At 47.1% G+C, this 18,774-nt stretch overlaps 1 protein-coding gene across 7 annotated transcripts in view; it reads left to right on the top strand.

Moving 5' to 3' along the window:
* The first annotated feature begins 247 nt into the window (after window positions 1–247).
* The window catches only part of HDAC11 (histone deacetylase 11), a 54,354-nt gene continuing 35,827 nt past the window's right edge, over window positions 248–18,774 (top strand). For 4 of the 7 annotated variants that reach the window (XM_029050824.2, XM_029050827.2, XM_029050826.2 and 1 more), the window contains exons 1-4: window positions 261–332; window positions 1,228–1,270; window positions 2,360–2,508; window positions 6,124–6,224. In XM_029050824.2, coding sequence (XP_028906657.1) covers window positions 1,269–1,270; window positions 2,360–2,508; window positions 6,124–6,224 — 252 coding nt within the window. In that variant the 5' untranslated portion in view covers window positions 261–332; window positions 1,228–1,268. Of the gene's footprint in view, window positions 333–1,227; window positions 1,271–2,359; window positions 2,509–6,123; window positions 6,225–18,774 lie in introns of all 7 variants that reach the window. The other 3 variants (XM_029050823.2, XM_029050822.1, XM_029050821.1) reach the window with 3 other exon arrangements.

Raw genomic sequence — 18,774 nt, 5'->3', positions numbered from 1 at the left:
CATCTTGTTTTTCTTCCTCTGGGATTTCAGGAGGGAACCCTTCAGCACAGCGTTCTTCCCCGGCAACGGTGTGGGGCGGAATTTGAGGTCAGCCCCGTCCCCGGGAGGGATTGAGGGGTGGATTTGGGAGCGATTCCCCCAGTGGATTAGAGCGATGACGCTGCCGGGGTCGGCGCCGGGCTCCATGGCTTTGTGACGCAGGCGGCGGGAGGCGGTACCTGCGCTGGGTTCCACCCTTCCGCGGGGCCGCCCCCCGTCCCCGTCCCCCGTCCCCGGTCCCCGCCACCGCCACCCCTGATCGCTGGCCGCTAGCCGCCGGAAGCCCGGGGGATGTGAGTACCGAGTCGGGCCGGGCGGGGGTCGATTGCGCCGCGCGTGGAAACGTAGCACGATTGCCCGCTACAGAAGCAGCAACAGTAGTAAAGCGGGGGGCGGGGGGCGGCACTTTTTTCTGAGCTCGGCCCAAGCCCCACACCTCCGCAGTTGCATTTTGCGCGCGCGCACACACACAGACACACACACACACACACACACACCCCTTCCCTCCTCTCCTCTCCCGTGGGAGGGGCTGTTTTGCACCACGTGTGTGGGCAACCTTGCTGCGGAGAGCTGGGGTGATCCGATCGAATGCCCCCGGGGTGCACGGGGCGTCGATGCCCCCGGGCTCGGGATGTCGAACCTCGTGCCACTTAACCCGTTGCCCCTGCAGCATCTCATCTGGACTGATCGAGTGTCCCTCGAGGCGGTAGTGTTGCCAGGAGGTGGTGGGGCGGTGCCAACTGGGCGGCAGTTTTCAGAGAACCAGGTGGCCCCGAGGACTCCTCTCCTTCCTCGTTATCTGCAGCTCCTCTTTGCCAGGGAGGATCTAGTGCTAGAAGAGAAGACTGGCGTGGCGTGTCGCCTGCCTTCTCCCCTCCCCCGCCCATACACACACACACACACACACACACACACACACAGAATGGGGTATTTGACCCGGGAAGCTCTCCCTAAATTAAAATGGGGTTTGAGGGTAGGGCTGAAAATGGCTGACCCCATTCTTCGCTTCCTCCGACTTTGGAGACCCAGTCTCTGTTGGGGCCTTTCCGTAGCCCCAATGGCACTAGAAAACAACAATGACGAGAAGCAAACGAAAATGGGTTGCCAAAAATGGTGAATTTGAGTTAGGGGCCCTTCTCGGTGGTTGTCTACCAAACCTTCACTGTATCCCCTTTTCTTCTCCCACAGGCGGTGAACTGGAATATTCCCTAATCAATCAAATTACAGATATGTACATAAGGGCCGTGGGACTGGGGCTGGGGCGAATAAAGGGTACAGATCCAAGTGCGACGCTGAGTGTTGCAAAGTGGCCGTTCTGCTCCGTGGGGAGAATTTCCGAGGGGCCCCTGGCGTGGCAGGCAGCCATTTCCCATGTAAAACTAGGACATGCTTGTGGAGGACTTGGATCTTTGGGCCTCTTCCTCCTCCCCTTGACTCCAACTTCAGTTACATGGTCATCTGTCGTAAGGCAGGGGACTGGGCCAGATGACCTCTCGGGGTCCTTCCAGCTCCTTGATTGTATAATTAAAAAAAAAAAGTACAGTTCACAATGTCACGTTCCCAGGTTTTCATTTCTAAAAGGCCACTGAGCACCATTTCAAAAAGTGGACATAGCAACAACAATCAATCTGTGGTATTTATTGAGCACTTACTCTGTGCAGAGCACTAGAGTAAGGTCTCGGGAGAGTACAGTATAAGTCTAGAGGCGGAGGCAGCCATTAAAATCAGTTACGTACCTAAGTGCTGTGGGGCTGAGGTTGGGGTGACTAACGGGTACAAATCAAAGTGCAAGGGTGACGCAGAAGGGAGAGGGAGTAGGGGAAATGAGGGCTTAGACGGGAAAGCAGCGGCGCCAAAAAAAATAAGCACCTCTTACCCCTTAATGTGTAATGTCGTACTGGGCAAGGTACAAAGGAGGTTGTGTGGGTGCGTGACCCCTGCCCCCCCCCCCCCCACTCCCCCTTCACACCCTTGCCCTCTGGAAACTTTCCCGAGGATACTGGCTGCAGAGAAACGTCTATTTGGTTTCTCTGCCAAGCAGTAACTTGTCATGTTTCAAGTGCAGCTCCCCACTTATCATGTTAGTGCTGTGTACATTCTGCCCTGTATGTGCCTTTGAATTTTTGTCTGAGCTGTAATGACTTGAATTCCATTTTCCAGTCCTGTGACTATACCTTTTTTTTGCTGGTTTCAGGGAAACTTTGTTGAGTTTTGAGAGGAGTGTGATGTGTGGGCGTGTGTGTGCGTGAGTGCGCGTGTGCCTAGGCCCATTACTCTGGCTTCTGGTAGGGGTGAATTGTCTGTCTGTGTGTATTTGAAGGCCTCACAGAACCGAGCTGTACCAGGACGTACCCTCGACATGCTGGCCGATCGTCTACTCTCCGGGATACAACATCACATTCATGGGCTTGGAGAAGCTCCATCCATTTGATGCAGGAAAATGGGGGAAGGTGATCAATTTCCTGAAAGGTAAAATTATTGCTGGGATTTCTGACTCTATAGAGTAAGAGGCGAAGCTGGGGAATTTTCTGCCAGTACTGTGAGAATTTTTTGTTTTTGGAAACATGTCATACTGCAGGCTTAATTATAGCCAGACATTTTTCAGACTCATTGTTTGCCAAGATTCTTTTCCCGCCCCCGAAAAAGGAAACAAAAATAAACGTGCATGTTGTCGGTCTTGTTCCTCTAGATGACAAAGCAGGTGTAGGCTTTATGAAGGCAATTTCAGTGGCTTTTAGAGTCTCATTTTATGTTAACTCAAGGAAGAAAGGCCTTTGTTATTTTCCCTGTACCATTATCCCTGCAGAAGTTTGGGGTTTTTTTTGGCCCTTTTCTGTATCCAGCTGTGAGCAGAGCTGACCTCCTCTTCCAGCACTGAGAATAGCAATGTTCTGTCCTTGCGGATCTCATCTCCATCATGAGCAGATCATCCTTTTGTCCAGAGATCTGTGAAGTCATGTCATTCTTCCTTTGTGTCCTTGTTGCTGTCTCCTATTGTAGGAGGCTGAACAGGAGGGTTTTTGAGCTAGCTCTTCCAGTTGGGTTTCAGGATGGCCGTGGGATGGCTCCTCTGCAGCATCCAAGTGGGATGGTGGAAGATTTGGCGATGCTGTGATGGCTACTTCCTGGATTCTAAGAGTCTTTGATGCCTGGGGTTTGGTCTGAGCACCATTAAGTAGTCCTTAGTCTCCCTTGTTGTTTAAGTGGCTAGGAGTGAAGCCCGTTCCCTTTAGCAGTAGTCTTATTGGTGCTGTGCTGTTAGAGGCCATAACTGGTGGCCAAGAGAGCTGTTGTAAACCAGATAGTTTCTCATCTGCCTGAGATGGTTTAGATGTTATCTCTGGAGGCAAGGGAATTGATGTCAGGACCCAGGGGTTTATGATTCTTTCTGAGTTCTTTATTCACTGTTGGTTCTTTGGCATTTTTCATTATTGGGTGTAGAATGGAGGGAACGTCTTTGTGAAATGGCCACGAGGAATGGGTGCCTTTGGTCAAATAATAATAACTGTGGTATTTGTTAAGCACTTACTATGTGCCAAGCACTCTGCTAAGCCCTGGGGTAGATAGGATGTGAGCAAATCGGACATAGTCACCATTCCACCTCGAGGCTCATAGTCTAAGGGGGAGGGAGAACAGGTATTGAATCCCTATTTGACAGATGAGGAAACAGAGACACAGGGAAGTTAAGTAACTTGTCCATGGGCACTCAGCAGACAAATGGCAGAGCTGGGATTAGAACCCAGTTCCTTTGACTCCCATGCTCAGGTGGTGGGTGGAGGTGGTGGTGGAGGCCCCTAGGTCACATAATTTCTCAGCATTACTTCCCTGGGGAAGCAGCCAAGAAGCAGCATGGCCTAGCAGATAATAATAATTCATAATTATGGTATTAAGCACTTACTATTAGCCAAGCTCTGTTCTAAGCACTAGGGCAGATACAAGTTAATCAGGGTGGACACAGTCCCTGTCCCACATGGGGCGCTCATTCTTAATCCTCATTTTACAGATGTGGTAACTGAGGCCCAGAGAAGTTATATGGGAGGTCCGGAGAAGTTATATGGCTTTCCCAAGATCCCACAGCAGACACACGAGCATGGGAATCAGAAGATCTGGGTTCTAATTCTTGCTCTGCCATTTGTCTGCTGAGGGATGTTGGGTGAGTCATTTAGATTCTCTGAGCCTCAGTTACCTCATCTGTAAAATGGGGATTCAGACTGTGAGCCCCATGTGGAACAGGTACTGTGTCCAATCTGAGTACCTTGTACCTATGCCAGCACTTAATACAGTGCCTTGCACAAGGTAAGCACTTAACAAATACCTTTTTCTTTTTTTTCTTTTTTTTGGTAAATAATTCACCAAAGTAATTGCTATCTGGTGGTTTTGTCCTTCTGGGCAATCCTTGGAAATTTGGACCAGTTAGTGTAATCATTGCCTTTTGGGGCTGGAGGAGTTGGTCAGTGGGGGAAATGTAAAAGAGTAGAGGGAGATTTTCAATTTGCCCCTGAAGTCCTGTGATGCGCTGGCCAATAATAATTGTGGTATTTGTTAAGTGCTTACTATGTGCCAAGCACTGTACTAATCGCAGGGGTGGATACAAGCAAGTTGGGTTGGACCCAGTTCCTGTCCCACATGGGGCTCACAGTCTTAATCCCCATTTTACAGATGAGGAAACTGAGGCACAGAGAAGTGAAGTATCTTGCCCAAGGTCACACAGCAGACAAGTGGCAGAGCTGGGATTAGAATCCAGGTCCTTCTGACTCCCAGGCCTGTGCTCTATCCATTAGGCCACGCTGCTTCCCAACTGCACTTTCCTCTCAGCTCTAGACTCAAGAGGAAATAAAGGCTCTGGAGAGACATCTCTTGTCTTGATAGGCAGATCGGGGAATAGCAAGAGGGAGCAGTTTTCTTTTTCCCCAGACTGAACTAGTGGAGTGAGTAGCAGCACTTTGTATTGTCACAACAGCCCTGATTGACATCCCTTCTGAGTCCTGCTCGCATACAAGGAGCTGAATGAAGTTACACTACTTCTCTATTCCCTGCAGATTTTTCTTCTTAACTCTTCTGTCCTATTGTTCTTCATGGGTAGTTTCAATACTCACCCCAAATGGCAAAAAGCAGAAAAGATGCACTGTTATGTTTTTATGGATACAGTGTTCAAGTATGCAAGAAATTCTCTCTCAGTGACACGCTCATGCCTACAATCTTGTCGTCAGCAGCCTCATCTTTAAACCAAAAGACTACTCCTCTACCACTATTACTAGTTCTTTAAGTCCACTGAAGAAGCCTCAGCTATGTGTCTAACTTTACTGCAGCTTGGCTGCATATTTACTTCCATCTCCTTTCCCTCTTTCTCCTCTCTGGCTTTGTTTACTGCCCATTGGCTAGAAAAGGGGAAAATGAATAGCCACATCTCTTGTTACGTGTTTTCACTAAACGATTTGGTTAGCGCTGTTGGGGAACGTTCTTCCAACACTTTGCACGTCTGTGTTTATGCACAATTTGGGTCAGGGCAGGCACCTACCAAATGCATGAGGAGTTCATTCGTCAACCAGTGCCCTTCTGCCTGGATCCATGCGTGATCTTTAGGGAGATAAGATGAGGTGCCTCATATTATCATTTACCTTAAAGGTCCATTACTCTATTTAGCTCGACATGTCAACTTGGTTCAGACCTGTAAATGGAAATAAAGTCCCATCCCCCTGTATGATAAGATTTCAGGAAGAGGAACTATATAGTCTAGAAGGCAGAATAATAAACAGTTTATCAAGAGACTTGGGTTCAGGTCCTGGCTCTGCCTCTGACTTGCTGTGTGGCCTAGGAAAGATACTTAAATACTCTGTGCCTCTGTTTTTCCACCCATAAATTTAGGGAAAATATCACTTGTGCTTTGTTCCCAAGCTTGCTGTGACACCCCTTTTAAAGTTGTGAATATAGTCATTACGGGTAAATGAGCAAATACCTGGGAACTGCTTTGGACTCTCTGGAAAGAAGATCCTGTATACAAATAAATCCACTCTGTCATCCTTATCATTATTACATTCTTTTTTTATCCTTCTCTCAGTCCCCCATTTTTGTTTCTTGTTACAGAAGAAAAGTTGATTGCAGATGACATGATTGTAGCAGCCCGTGAAGCAACAGAAGAAGACCTGCTGGTGGTACACACGAGGCGATACTTAAACCGGCTGAAGGTATTTATCAGGACCATGAAATTTGTCAGTAGCTCAGTGCCACCCACTGCCCTTGTGGATTCCTTCTCTATCACCCCTTTTTCTCTAAAGACTTGCTACCTCAGAAGTGGAGCTGACTTAGCCCTGAAGCCCATATTGTAAAAGTGTATGATTCTCCTTTGTGGCTGCTGCTAGCCAACCTGATATGTTGATATATAGATATATAGATATATATATATATGCAGAAATAGAGTCGGTATCTTGATTTCTTTTTTGTGTTTTCTCTTGTCACCTTTGTCAACATTTGATTTTTAAAGGAGTCATGTCAGGGTTCTTAATAGGATGCTGATTTCTTAGTGGTTAATAATGGACTTGAATCTTTTGACTTTTATCTCTTTGTCCCTTGTGTCAGGATGAGCAAATTTAGATTTGGCATAGACTATATTCATTCATTCAATAGTATTTTTGAGTGCTTACTATGTGCAGAGCACTGCACTAAGTCCTTGGAATGTACAGTTCGGCAACAGATAGAGACAATCCCTGCCCAATAACGGGCTCACAGTCTAAATGGGGGAGACAGACAGCAAAGCAAAACAGAACAAAACAAGTAGTCTGGTGCAGACATCATCAAGATAAATAGAATCATAGATATATACACACCATTAACAAAATAAATAGACTAATAAATAATATATACAAATATGCACAAGTGCTGAGGGGCGGGGAAGGGGGAAGAGCAGAGGGTGGGAGAAGGGGGAATGGGGAGGGGAGGAGGAGCAGAGAGAAAGAGGGGCTCAGCCTGAGAAGGGCTCCTGGAGGAGTTGAGCTCTCAGTAGGGCTTTGAAGAAGGGAAGAGAGTTAGTTTGGCGGATGTGAGGAGGGAGGGCATTCCAGGACAACGGTAGGACGTGGGCCAGAGGTCGACGGCAGGACAGGTGCGAATGGGGGACCGTGAGGAGGTGAGCGGCAGAGGAGCAGAGTGTACGGGGTGGGCAGTAGAAAGACAGAAGGGAGGTGAGGTAGGAGGGGGCAAGGTGATGGAGAGCTTTGAAGCCAAGAGTGAGGAGTTTTTGTTTCGTGCAAAGGTTGACAGGCAACTACTGGAGGTTTTTGAGGAGGGGAGTGACATGCCCAGAGCATTTCTGTAAGAAGATGATCCGGGCAGCGGAATTAAGAATAGATGGGAGTGGGGAGAGACAGGAGGAAGGGAGATTGGAGAGGAGGCTAACACAATAATCCCAGTCGGGATATTACGAGAGCTTGTACCAGCACTGTAGCAGTTTGGATGGAGAGGAAAGGGTGGATCTTGGCGATATTTGAAGGTGAGACCGGCAGGTGTTGGCGACGGATTGGATGTGTGGGGTGAATGAGAGAGCAGAGTCAAGGATGACACCAAGGTTGCGGACCTGTGAGACGGGAAGGATGGTAGTGCCATCCACAGTGACAGGGAAGTCAGGGAGAGGACTATATGGCGTGGCAGATTGGTATTGAGCAAGAGGGTCTTGATAAAATGGTATTTAATGCCAGATGGATTTCAGTAGGTTCTTTTTTTCCTTAATTCATCCTTTATCAGATTCCTGAAATTCTTGTGTGTTTCACTGTTAGCTTTTTTCTTTTCTCCAGCACACTTGAGTTCTTGTTCCAAATTCCGAAATTCCATTCAAGCAGAACTGTTTCATCCCCTGCACTTGTTTGAGTTCCTTCTAGCTGTCCCCTTTGACAGGGCCATGAGAATAATGAGGCAAGAGGCAACTAACTGTCCCATGGCCGGTATCACGATCAGTAGAATGTTTTGAACACCTGAATGCAGAGCACTGTTCTAGGCACTTTGCCTGCATTGAAAAGCAGTAAAAGCTGCATTCTTTGGCCTTGAGGAGCGACAGTAGACCTTCGTGGACAAATATACAGTAGTGAAGAATAAGAAAAGAGATATAAGTAATGAGTACACATGAACAAATAAATGCATAAGTGCTAAAGAGACTGGTGGGGAGGTAAGACCGGGAAGAGAAGACTAATCAGGAATGCCTCCTGAAAGAGGTGACTTTAATCTATCAATGATATTTATTGAGCGCTTACTGTGTGCAGAGCACTGTACCAAGCGCTTGTGAGAGTACAACAGAGTTGGTAGACAACGTTCCCAGCTCACATCGAGCGTACAGTCTAGAGGGGGAGACAGATATGGACGAGGCTGGAAGTCAGAAGGTCTTGGGTTCTAATCCCGTCTCCGCCACTTGTCTTCTGTGTGACCTTAGACAAATCACTTCACTGGGCCTCAGTTACCTCATCTGTAAAATGGGGATTGAGACTGCGAGCCCCATGTGGGAAAGGGACTGTGTCCAACGTGATTAACTAGTATCTACCCCAGCACTTAGAACAGTGATTGGCACATAGTAAGCACTTGAGTACCATCATCATTATTATTATCATTATAAATCCTGGTTATGTTCTTAAGTATTATGGGGCTGAGGGTGGGGTGAGTACAGTGTCCAGCGCTTAGTACAGTGCCTGGCACATAGTAAGTTCTTAACAAATACCATAGTTAGTAGTAGTAGTAGTAGTAGTAATAGTAGTACCAAGTAAGTGCCCAATGGGTAGAAATCCAAGGAGTGTAGACCTTGGGGATGGCAATTTTTTTTTTAGAATATGGAGGCTTTGGCCAAAGTCTTTTGTAAATTAGTCCTTGAAACACATGGTGCTCTAGCCAAGCAGAGTGATATACATTGATGCAAGTAGCAGTTTGACGATTCAAAACTTTTGTGCGGGGCATTTTTTGTTGTTGAAATGTATCATTGGCAGTGGAGCCTCACATTCTGCTTTGGTTAAACCACAACCTTTGCCATTATTTCTCCATCTCTGTTGCTTGAAACTATTTGGTCTCAAGGGCCTAGGTTTATGAGACTTTAATATAAAGACTTCAGTTTTATGGGTGCTTTTTATTGAAGAGGAGAATACGTATATGAAAGAAAAAGCATGATAAAGTGGGATGTTAAGTTTCCTGGTGTGATGCGTGTTTCCTCCCAGAACTTGAGGGACAGGCTGAAGGGGTGGGCACTAGTTTGATGTTGAGAACATCTGAGTGGTTGAAAAGCCTTTCAGAAGAAGCGAGGTGCTACTTTCCATGGGACTTGTGCCTGAGGAAGTGAAAAATAGCTAAACCATTTACAGAGAGATCAGTCAATCAATATAGTAGTTGGTAAGGACTCACAATGGCCATGGCTATGAACTAAAGACTGGAGAGAATATGTGAACCTCAAATCCTATTTGTCCATGAGCTCATTTGGCTCACGGTTTAAATGTGGGAGGCCAGGCAGATGGAGGGAAAAAAAATTAATCAAATAAACAAAACAACAGTAAAAATAGTTCATTAGTGCTTCCTCGGGCTCCTCACCACCACAGGCAGAACCAAGCCACCACAACCTTCCCAACATTCTAAATTTCAACATGCATGTTCCTCTCCAGCCTCCTCTCAATCAATCAGTGGTATTTATTGAGTGCTTATTATGTGCAGAACACTGTTATAAGTGCTTGGGAGAGTACAGTACAACAGAATTAGCAGACCCGCTCCCTGCCCATAATGAGTTTACAATCTAGAGGGAGCGACACATTAATATGAAGCACTTCCTCCATGCACTGGGGGTCTGAGACTGCACCCGGGGGAGGGGACATTGACCCACCCTCTCCACTTGCCAAGGGGATGAGCCCACGCAAAGAGGAAAGAGTGCTGACCTCCCACTCCCTCACCCACCCTCAGTGTTAGGCAAGAAGATGGGCAGTGCTCTGGCCACCAGACACCTTTCCCCAACCCCAGAGCTCCAGGGCCCCAGGGGTATGGGGACTCTGGGCTGTATAGCTCCAGGTTTCTGCTTGTCCTCTGTTCCTGAGAGGGCCTGGGGCCTGGGCTTCACTTCCAAGGTGTCAGGCAGGAGGGCAGGGTCTGCTCCTTGCTATTGGATCATGCCCTACAGATCCTGGTCTTCAATTGACAAATTCCAATCACTGGTGTTTCCAAAATTTACAGTCAACTAAGCCCTCTCCCCAACTCCAGCCCCTAACATTTGGACCCAGGTAAGGGTGAGAGTTAAGGCTAGGGCTAGGGCTAGGGATATCAATGGGGCCTGCAAGCACCTCTAAGTACATCTCTTTGTCTGAGGAAGGATGAAACTCTTCCTGTGGTACCTAAGATTTCACTGAAGCTTTTCCCCAGGACCTTGGCAGGATGGCCAAGTGAAAAGAACAAGGGATTGGAAGTCACGAGACCCGGGATCTAGTTCTGTCTCTGCCACTTCTCCTGTTTGATTTTGGGCAAGTCATTTCACTTCTCTGTGTCTTAGTTTCCTCATCTGTATAGTGGGGATTAAATACCTGTTCTCCCTCCCCTTAGACTGCATCCCATGTGGAACAAGGGACGGATTGTGTCTGACCTGATTATCTAACCCTACCCCAGTGCTTAGCATGGTGCTTGGCACATAACAAGTGTTAAATAAATACTATTAATGTTATTATTCAGCAATGCGGCGAAACCCCTTGATCAGCAGGCTTTGGTATTGACTCAGTTTCCAGAACTTAGATCCGCTTTTGTCTGTCAGTAATTTAAAAATTCAGCTGAAGAAAGGGAGCAGAAGAAGAAATGTTCTCCAGAGATCTAGGAGGAATGAAGGAATTACAGAAGAGATGAGGAAGAAGCAAAGGTTTTGGGAGCAGGTGAGGGCTTTATTTTTCCATTGCTTTCCATAACAGTGAAGCTCATTCCCCCCAATATATCCCATTTTTGGCTGTTGATTGCTTGCAGGGGTCCTTATAGCCCAAAAAACTCAACTCCTCTAGGTTCAATGACAAGACTGTGAGCCCTTTGTTGGACAAGGATTGTCTCTATTTATTGCTGAATTGTACTTTCCAAGCATTTATTACAGTGCTCTGCACACAGTAAGCGCTCAATAAATATTATTAAATGAATAAATGAATGAATCACTATCTAGCTAGCTATGCATAACTTTAGGCCTGTTCCTTGGGGTTGCTATCAGATAAGTCCTCGCTCTGTCTTTTGCAGTCCACGTGCATGGTCAAGAGACCATGGAAGTGAGCAGGTACAGTGCACTCTAGCCCCTTTAGGCTCAAGAAGGGGACCCCAGTGTCAGATCAGTAGCCTGCAGTCCTGGTCGGTTGGTGGAGTTGGGGGGCTATTAATCTCTTTACTCCTACCAGGCAGGAGATCAGGGTGGCCGGCGAGGGGACTCAGATCCCAAGTACTTAGGTACTCACCCCCATCCTCCAGCACTTAAATACGTATCTTTATAGTTGGTTGCCTTCTCTTCCTGTAACTTATTTTAGCATCTATCTCCACCACTAGACAATGGGCTCCTTTGTGGTAGGGACTTTGTCTACTTACCTTATTGTTTATTCCCCAGTGTTTAGTACAGTGCTCTGTATGTAAGTAACTGATCAGTAAATGCTATTGAACAACCGGGACATTTGGCTCCCAATTCTGCACCTGGAGTAGGAGACTGAAGAGGACTTGGAGGAGTGAAGGGTGAGGAAGACAGAGACGAATGGGGGTGGGGAGGGTGAGGGTCTTCTGAGGAGAAGGATAGGGAAATTCAGGGAGACAGTTCGCAGGAGCAAGGATAACCTGAGGTTTCTTATGCTTCATTCTCTTAAGAAAACAGCACCAGGTCAGTTAGTATATCCATTAGTAGAGCCTATAAATACTCCCCTGTGTTAAATTTAGTAAAATGGGTATGTTTTTATTGCTTCCTGTCGCTCTGAAACATGTTCATGAATCTGTTCATTCAATCATGTTTATTGAGCGCTTACTGTGTGCAGAGCACCATACTAAGCGCTGGGAAGGTATAGTTCAGCAATAAAGACAGTCCCTGCCCACACCAGGTTTACAGTCCGTTTTGTTTGAACTGCTTAGGATCACATGCTTGTTTATCAAACTTAATGTGTGAGTAGCGTAGGAAATCAGCATTGCTTTAAAATCCGGTTGCCTGACTGTAGAAGGCAACCCTCATATTTTAGCAAGTGAGATAATTGAGCACTGTTTACAAGTGTATGTGAGCGTATTTGGGCTTTTGAAGCCTAAAAGCCGGAACCAAGGCTCTGCTTTTTGGGGAATAATAAAATTCCAAACCCATTAAGTGGGGACACTCATATAATTGGCCAGCGACTGTGGTCTGGGGGTGACTGCACCGGGCTGTTGTTGGGCAGTCTGGATGAAGAAACACAGACCTAAGCTAAAAGGAGAGAAGAAGTGGGCAAATCTGTCACTCCATGGTATTTATTGAGCATTTACTGTGTGCCAAGCACTGTATAAGCTCTTGGGAGAGTACAATACAACAGAGTTGGTAGACATATTCCCTTCCTATAGCAAGCTTATGTTCTCGAGGGGGAAAGCAATGCTTGATTACAGTTCTAGGTCTCTCTTATAGTTGATGATGCTTGTAGCTGTGCCCAGACAAGCATGTCATCATTACCAACATCATCATCATCAAACATCGATCGAGCTCCCACAGGATATGTATGTAGCCCTTTCCCAGACACTGATTCCTGCTCTTCAGATACTTACAAAATAAATTTCCACTGATTACAGCTGCATTAGGGTTCCCTGCATTTTCTCTGGAGGATCAAATGGAAGATGCTGAGTCATTGGTGAGGACAAACACTCCTCAGTGAGGCTGCCCCACGTGAAACACAGTCTGAAGCGTTTTCAGCCTTCATGAGCAACTCCACACAGTGAGACAGATAGACCAGGAGAGCCAAGCTGAGTGGTTTCTGGTGCATTTTATTTGGAAAATATATCACGTTTTTTTCCCCCCAAATGGATTGCATGCAATCCCCTGGATGGCAGGTCAGGATTATACCTTCCATGTTAGAGGTGAAGAAACTGAGGTCCAGAAACATCCAAGAATTTGACAGCACATGAGAGACAGAAGGTTACAAGTCTTTGCAACCTCAGACTATTGCTTAGTCCAGTGAACCATATTACCCTCCTTTGGAATTTGAGAAATGTGTGTGTGTGTGTGTGTGTGTGCGCATCTGTGTGTTTGCATGGCAGAACATGCCCATGGTTACACACTAGAGAAGTCCTTTTAGATTTAGCATTTTGTTCTTGTTGGAGAGTGATCCTTTTGTTTTTCAGTTTGTGTGGCTGTGATATGCAGTTTGACACCTACAGTGGAACACTCGGTGTTATCTGAGGAGTGAGGCAAACAGATGCTTTCTCTCTGGTGCAAAGTATATTTACTTCCTGTTATGTCTTGTGCTGCAGATGGGTCAGAGTCTCGTTCTTGATGATTAGACATGTGGTGGTTGTGATTGTGTACTTCAGAAGCTCTGGTTTCCAAGTGTATTTCACAATACAGGTTGGATTTGTGCCCTTGTTGCTGTATATTTTGGAGAAATAGGTCTACTTCATCTTCTTCTCCTTAAAACTCTGACTGCATCTGTCTCTTTGCTAAAGAGTCACAGCACTGGGTCCCACCATCAAGCTGCCTGTGTGTTAGTCTCCAAGTAATAAAACATCTTCACAATGACCTCCTGCTTTCCTCTTTTGTTTAGCTGTGAGTGTGAAAGTTAGAGACCCTTCCATAGCTTAGAGTTTTGTCATCTGAATTTCGGTGATGGAAGGAAGATGATGGGTCCCTCGGGAAGGAGACGGGATCTTCCGCCCTTCTGGTTGTCACCTGGTTCATTCCCCTGTGTTCAGGCAGGGTCACCTGTAACACATCCCAGACTGAAGAGAAATTCTCCTTAGTCTGAAACCTTCCTCTCAGTCACCTGTTCTGGTGAGCCCATTGTGGGCAGGGATTGTCTCTCTTTGTTGCTGAATTGTACTTTCCAAGCACTTAGTACAGTGCTCTGCACAGACTAAGCGCTCAATAAATACGATTGAATCAATGAATGTATATCTCTGCTTTGGGAAAGAACCCAGGTCAGGAGGATTAAACTCTGGGGCAGGTTACTATGAGGAACCAAGGACTCTCCATCTCTGGAGATCTTTTAAAAAAGAACAGATAACCACTTGTCCCAGCTGGTGGGATATTCGTTCCCCTGCTTGGAGGTGGGGTGCTTGATCTTTTGTGGCTTTTTACCAAGATTCTCGGGTGTGTGGAGTTGAATGGAGGTGATATTTTCCACTCCCGTGAGCAGATAGAGCGTCTCAGAGTTCAACCCTTATAAGCCTCCATTTGAGTAAATATTGCCTTAATCTCTGGATCTCTCAATCCATAGTGGATCTGAACTGCTTGAGAGCGAGAGCAGGGAGGCACGACAATCTCCGTTACCCAGGTGGGATGTTAAGATCCCAGCCTGGTTTTATTATCACCCAAAGGTTTTATTGGCTTCTAAGATGTAGTACAGGCAAGTGGAATGAGCTGACTTCCTTAAAACTGAGTAGCACCCAGATCAGAACATGGGATGAACTCCGTTTCTGTCCTGGTCTCCACATCATCCCCAGGCTCTCTGCTATGTGGGGTCAATGAGGCAGGTCGGTGACCCCACTCCCTTTCCACCTAGATTTCCCTGTGGTTCCAATCAGCAGCTCCCCCTTTCTTTGCTGCTGAAAACAGATCTACTTATCTCTGATTTCCCTCTCCCCACACTCCCCTAGCTGGTTGTGGCCTAACCCTGGCAGGGGAGTTGGCCACCCCCACCTCCATCTCTGAAGAGAATTGGGAACCCCACCTCCATCTCTGAAGAGAATTGGGAACCCCATGCCTGTAGAACAGCCATTCAGTACAGGGGGGAACCATGAAAAGTATTTTCTCCCCAAACAAAAGAAAAGAAAAGCCCCACTGAAATATATATATATTACACACACACAAACACACTCTCACTCTTTCTCTTCTCTTGTCCCTTCCACTCCCAAGAAGTGATGTGTAAAACTAAACTTCAGATAGGTGTGGGTTTGGTAAGAAACTCCTTATCATAAATTTAAAGCACTCTGTCACCTTGCACCCTCATACCTACTACAACCCAGCCCTAACACTTCGCTCCATTAATGCCAGTCCTCTCACTGTACCTCCGTGTCATCTATCTCACTGCCGACCCCACCTCTTATCCTTGGCCTGGAACGGCCTCCATCTTCATATCAATCAATCAATCGTATTTATTGAGTGCTTACTGCGTGCAGAGTACTGTACTAAGTTCTTGGGAGAGTACAATATAACAGAGTTGGTAGACGTTTCCTCTGACAGACGACCACTCTCCCCACCTTCAAAGCCTTATTAAAATCACAGCTCCTGAAGGGGTCTTCCCCAACTAAGCCCTAATTTTCTCTTTTCCCACTCCCTTCTTTTATTCCCCCCCCCCCCCCTTTTTTTTTGATATTTGTTAAGCACTCACTTTGTCCCAGGCACTGTACAAAGCACTGGGGTAGATGCAAGCTAATCATGTTGGACACAATCCCTATTCTACATGGGGCTCACAGTCTTAGTCCCCATTTTTCAGGAAAGGTAACTGAGGCCCAGAGAAGTGAAGTGACTTGCCCAAGGTCACACAGCAGACAAATGGCAGAGCCGGAATTAGAGTCCAGGTCCTTCTGAATCCCAGGCCCGAGATCTATCCACTGGGCCACACTGCTTCTCCAAGTGTCCTTGCACTTGGATTTGCACCCTTTATTCACCCCACCCTCAGCCCCATAACACTTATTTACATATCCATAATTATTGTTTTTATATTCATGTCTGCCTCCCCCTCTAGACTGTTTAAGCTTATTGTGGGCAGGGAACATGTTCACCCACTTTGATGTATGGTACTGTTATCCCAATTGGTTAATACAGTGCTCTGCATGCAGTAAGTGCTCAATAAATACGATTGATTGGTGTTAGAAAGCCAAGTGGATGTAGTAGATAAAGAGGAAGAATGCTCAGGGTTAAATTTATATTGACCTCTTCTGGAGCGAAAGTAACTCAATCCTTGCTCCTGAGAGTGGAGCCACAGCGAATGGGCTGGCTCTGTTTAGAGAATTCTCCCAAGTGTCAACTGAAACAGGGATCAGAATGCAACTAGTAGCACTAGTGGGCATCCTGAAGGTGTGTGATACTCCCCAGAGAACTGCTGGGCTGTGAAGCAATGGATTAATTACCTGGAGACACGATCAGGGTATCGACACATGGGGCGGATGTTATCTGGTACTGGAAACAAGAGCCGATCTCTCCACTCGAAGTTTTTGTAGTGCATTCTCCAAAGAAAGCAGCACCTTGAAACTTGCCTCAATTGTGAATCAGGATTGAAAGGCATTACGTATGCTTTAGCCTGAATTCATAAGTGTCCATTAATGTCACAAGCAAGCATTGGAATTTCCCTGACATTCCTCCACATTCCTTATTATGACCAACTCTTGTTGATTTAAGGGAGGCCACCCAGTCTGGGATTATTTGGCTTTACCTTCCAACACCCTCTTCTTTCAGTGTCGTCATCATCGATGGTATGATGATGATGTTGGTATTTATTAAGCGCTTACTATGTGCAGAGCACTGTTTTAAGCGCTGGGGTAGATACAGGGTAATCGGGTTGTCCCACGTGAGGCTCACAGTCTTAATCCCCATTTTACAGATGAGGTAACTGAGGCACAGAGAAGTGAAGTGACTTGCCCACAGTCACCCAGCTGACAAGTGGCAGAGCCGGGATTCGAACCCATGACCTGACTCGAAAGCCCATTCATTCATTCAATAGTATTTATTGAGTGCTTACTATGTGCAGAGCACTGTACTAAGCGCTTGGGATGAACAAGTCGGCAACAGATAGAGACAGTCCCTGCTGTTTGACGGGCTTACAGTCTAATCGGGGGAGACGGACAGACAAGAACAATGGCAATAAATAGAGTCAAGGGGAAGAACATCTCGTAAAAACAATGGCAACTAAATAGAATCGAGGCGATGTACAATTCATTAACAAAATAAATAGGGTAACGAAAATATATACAGTTGAGCGGACGAGTACAGTGCTGTGGGGATGGGAAGGGAGAGGTGGAGGAGCAGAGGGAAAAGGGGAAAAAGAGGAAAAAGAAGGTTAACCTGCGGAGAGGTAAAGGGGGGATGGCAGAGGGAGTAGAGGGAGAAGAGGAGCTCAGTCTGGGAACGCCTCTTGGAGGAGGTGAGTTTTAAGTAGGGTTTTGAAGAGGGAAAGAGAATCAGTTTGGCGGAGGTGAGGAGGGAGGGCGTTCCAGGACCGCGGGAGGATGTGACCCAGGGGTCGATGGCGGGATAGGCGAGACCGAGGGACGGTGAGGAGGTGGGCGGCAGAGGAGCGGAGCGTGCGGGGTGGGTGGTAGAAAGAGAGAAAGGAGGAGAGGTAGGAAGGGGCAAGGTGATGGAGAGCCTTGAAGCCTAGAGTGAGGAGTTTTTGTTTGGAGCGGAGGTTGATAGGCAACCACTGGAGTTGTTTAAGAAGGGGAGTGACATGCCCAGATCGTTTCTGCAGGAAGATGAGCCGGGCAGCGGAGTGAAGAATAGACTGGAGCGGGGCGAGAGAGGAGGAAGGGAGGTCAGAGAGAAGGCTGACACAGTAGTCTAGCCGGGATATAACGAGAGCCCGTAACAGTAAGGTAGCCGTTTGGGTGGAGAGGAAAGGGCGGATCTTGGCGATATTGTAGAGGTGAAACCGGCAGGTCTTGGTAACGGATAGGATGTGTGGGGTGAACGAGAGAGACGAGTCAAGGATGACACCGAGATTGCGGGCCTGAGAGGCGGGAAGGATGGTCGTGCCATCCACGGTGATAGAGAAGTCTGGGAGAGGACCGGGTTTGGGAGGGAAGATGAGGAGCTCAGTCTTGCTCATGTTGAGTTTTAGGTGGCGGGCCGAGATCCAGGTGGAGACGTCCCGGAGGCAGGAGGAGATGCGAGCCTGAAGGGAGGGGGAGAGGACAGGGGCGGAGATGTAGATCTGCGTGTCATCTGCGTAGAGATGGTAGTCAAAGCCGTGAGAGCGAATGAGTTCACCGAGGGAGTGAGTGTAAATGGAGAACAGAAGAGGGCCGAGAACTGACCCTTGAGGAACTCCAACAGTTAAAGGATGGGAGGGGGAGGAGGCTCCAGCGAAGGAGACCGAGAATGACCGGCCAGAGAGGTAAGAGGAGAACCGGGAGAGGACGGAGTCCGTGAAGCCAAGGTGAGATAAGGTATGGAGGAGGAGGGGATGGTCGACAGGCTGACAGGTTGAAAGAGCCCAGGCTCTTTCCACTGAGCCACGCTGAGCAACTACTATGTGCAGACTACTGTACTGAATGCTTGGGAGAATACAGTACAACAGAGTTGGGAGACATGTTCCAGGCCCACAGTGAGCTTCCAGTCTAGAGGGGACCATTTCCATCATCACTGACACCTCTCCTAGAGAGAAAAGGAGAAGAAGGGAAACTTCGAGTAGCTTGGTAGGTGTTGCTCCATGTGAACAACTCTGATACAAAATTTGGGGAGGGAGGAGGTTGAAACCATTGAGTCAAAAAAAAGATCTGAAGATAATAAAATTACTAACAACACCTGGGCTCTTCCCGTCCCATGTGACATTGATAAATAAGAACTGTCTGAATCTCCAGGATCTAGGGTGTGTCTTTCAAGATTTAAATGGAATTCCT

The sequence above is a fragment of the Ornithorhynchus anatinus genome, chromosome X1, assembly GCF_004115215.2.
Source record: "Ornithorhynchus anatinus isolate Pmale09 chromosome X1, mOrnAna1.pri.v4, whole genome shotgun sequence".
Classification (NCBI taxonomy): Eukaryota; Metazoa; Chordata; class Mammalia; order Monotremata; family Ornithorhynchidae; genus Ornithorhynchus; species Ornithorhynchus anatinus.
Note: the sequence above shows the minus strand (reverse complement) of the source record. Positions and strands in the feature narration are given on the sequence as shown.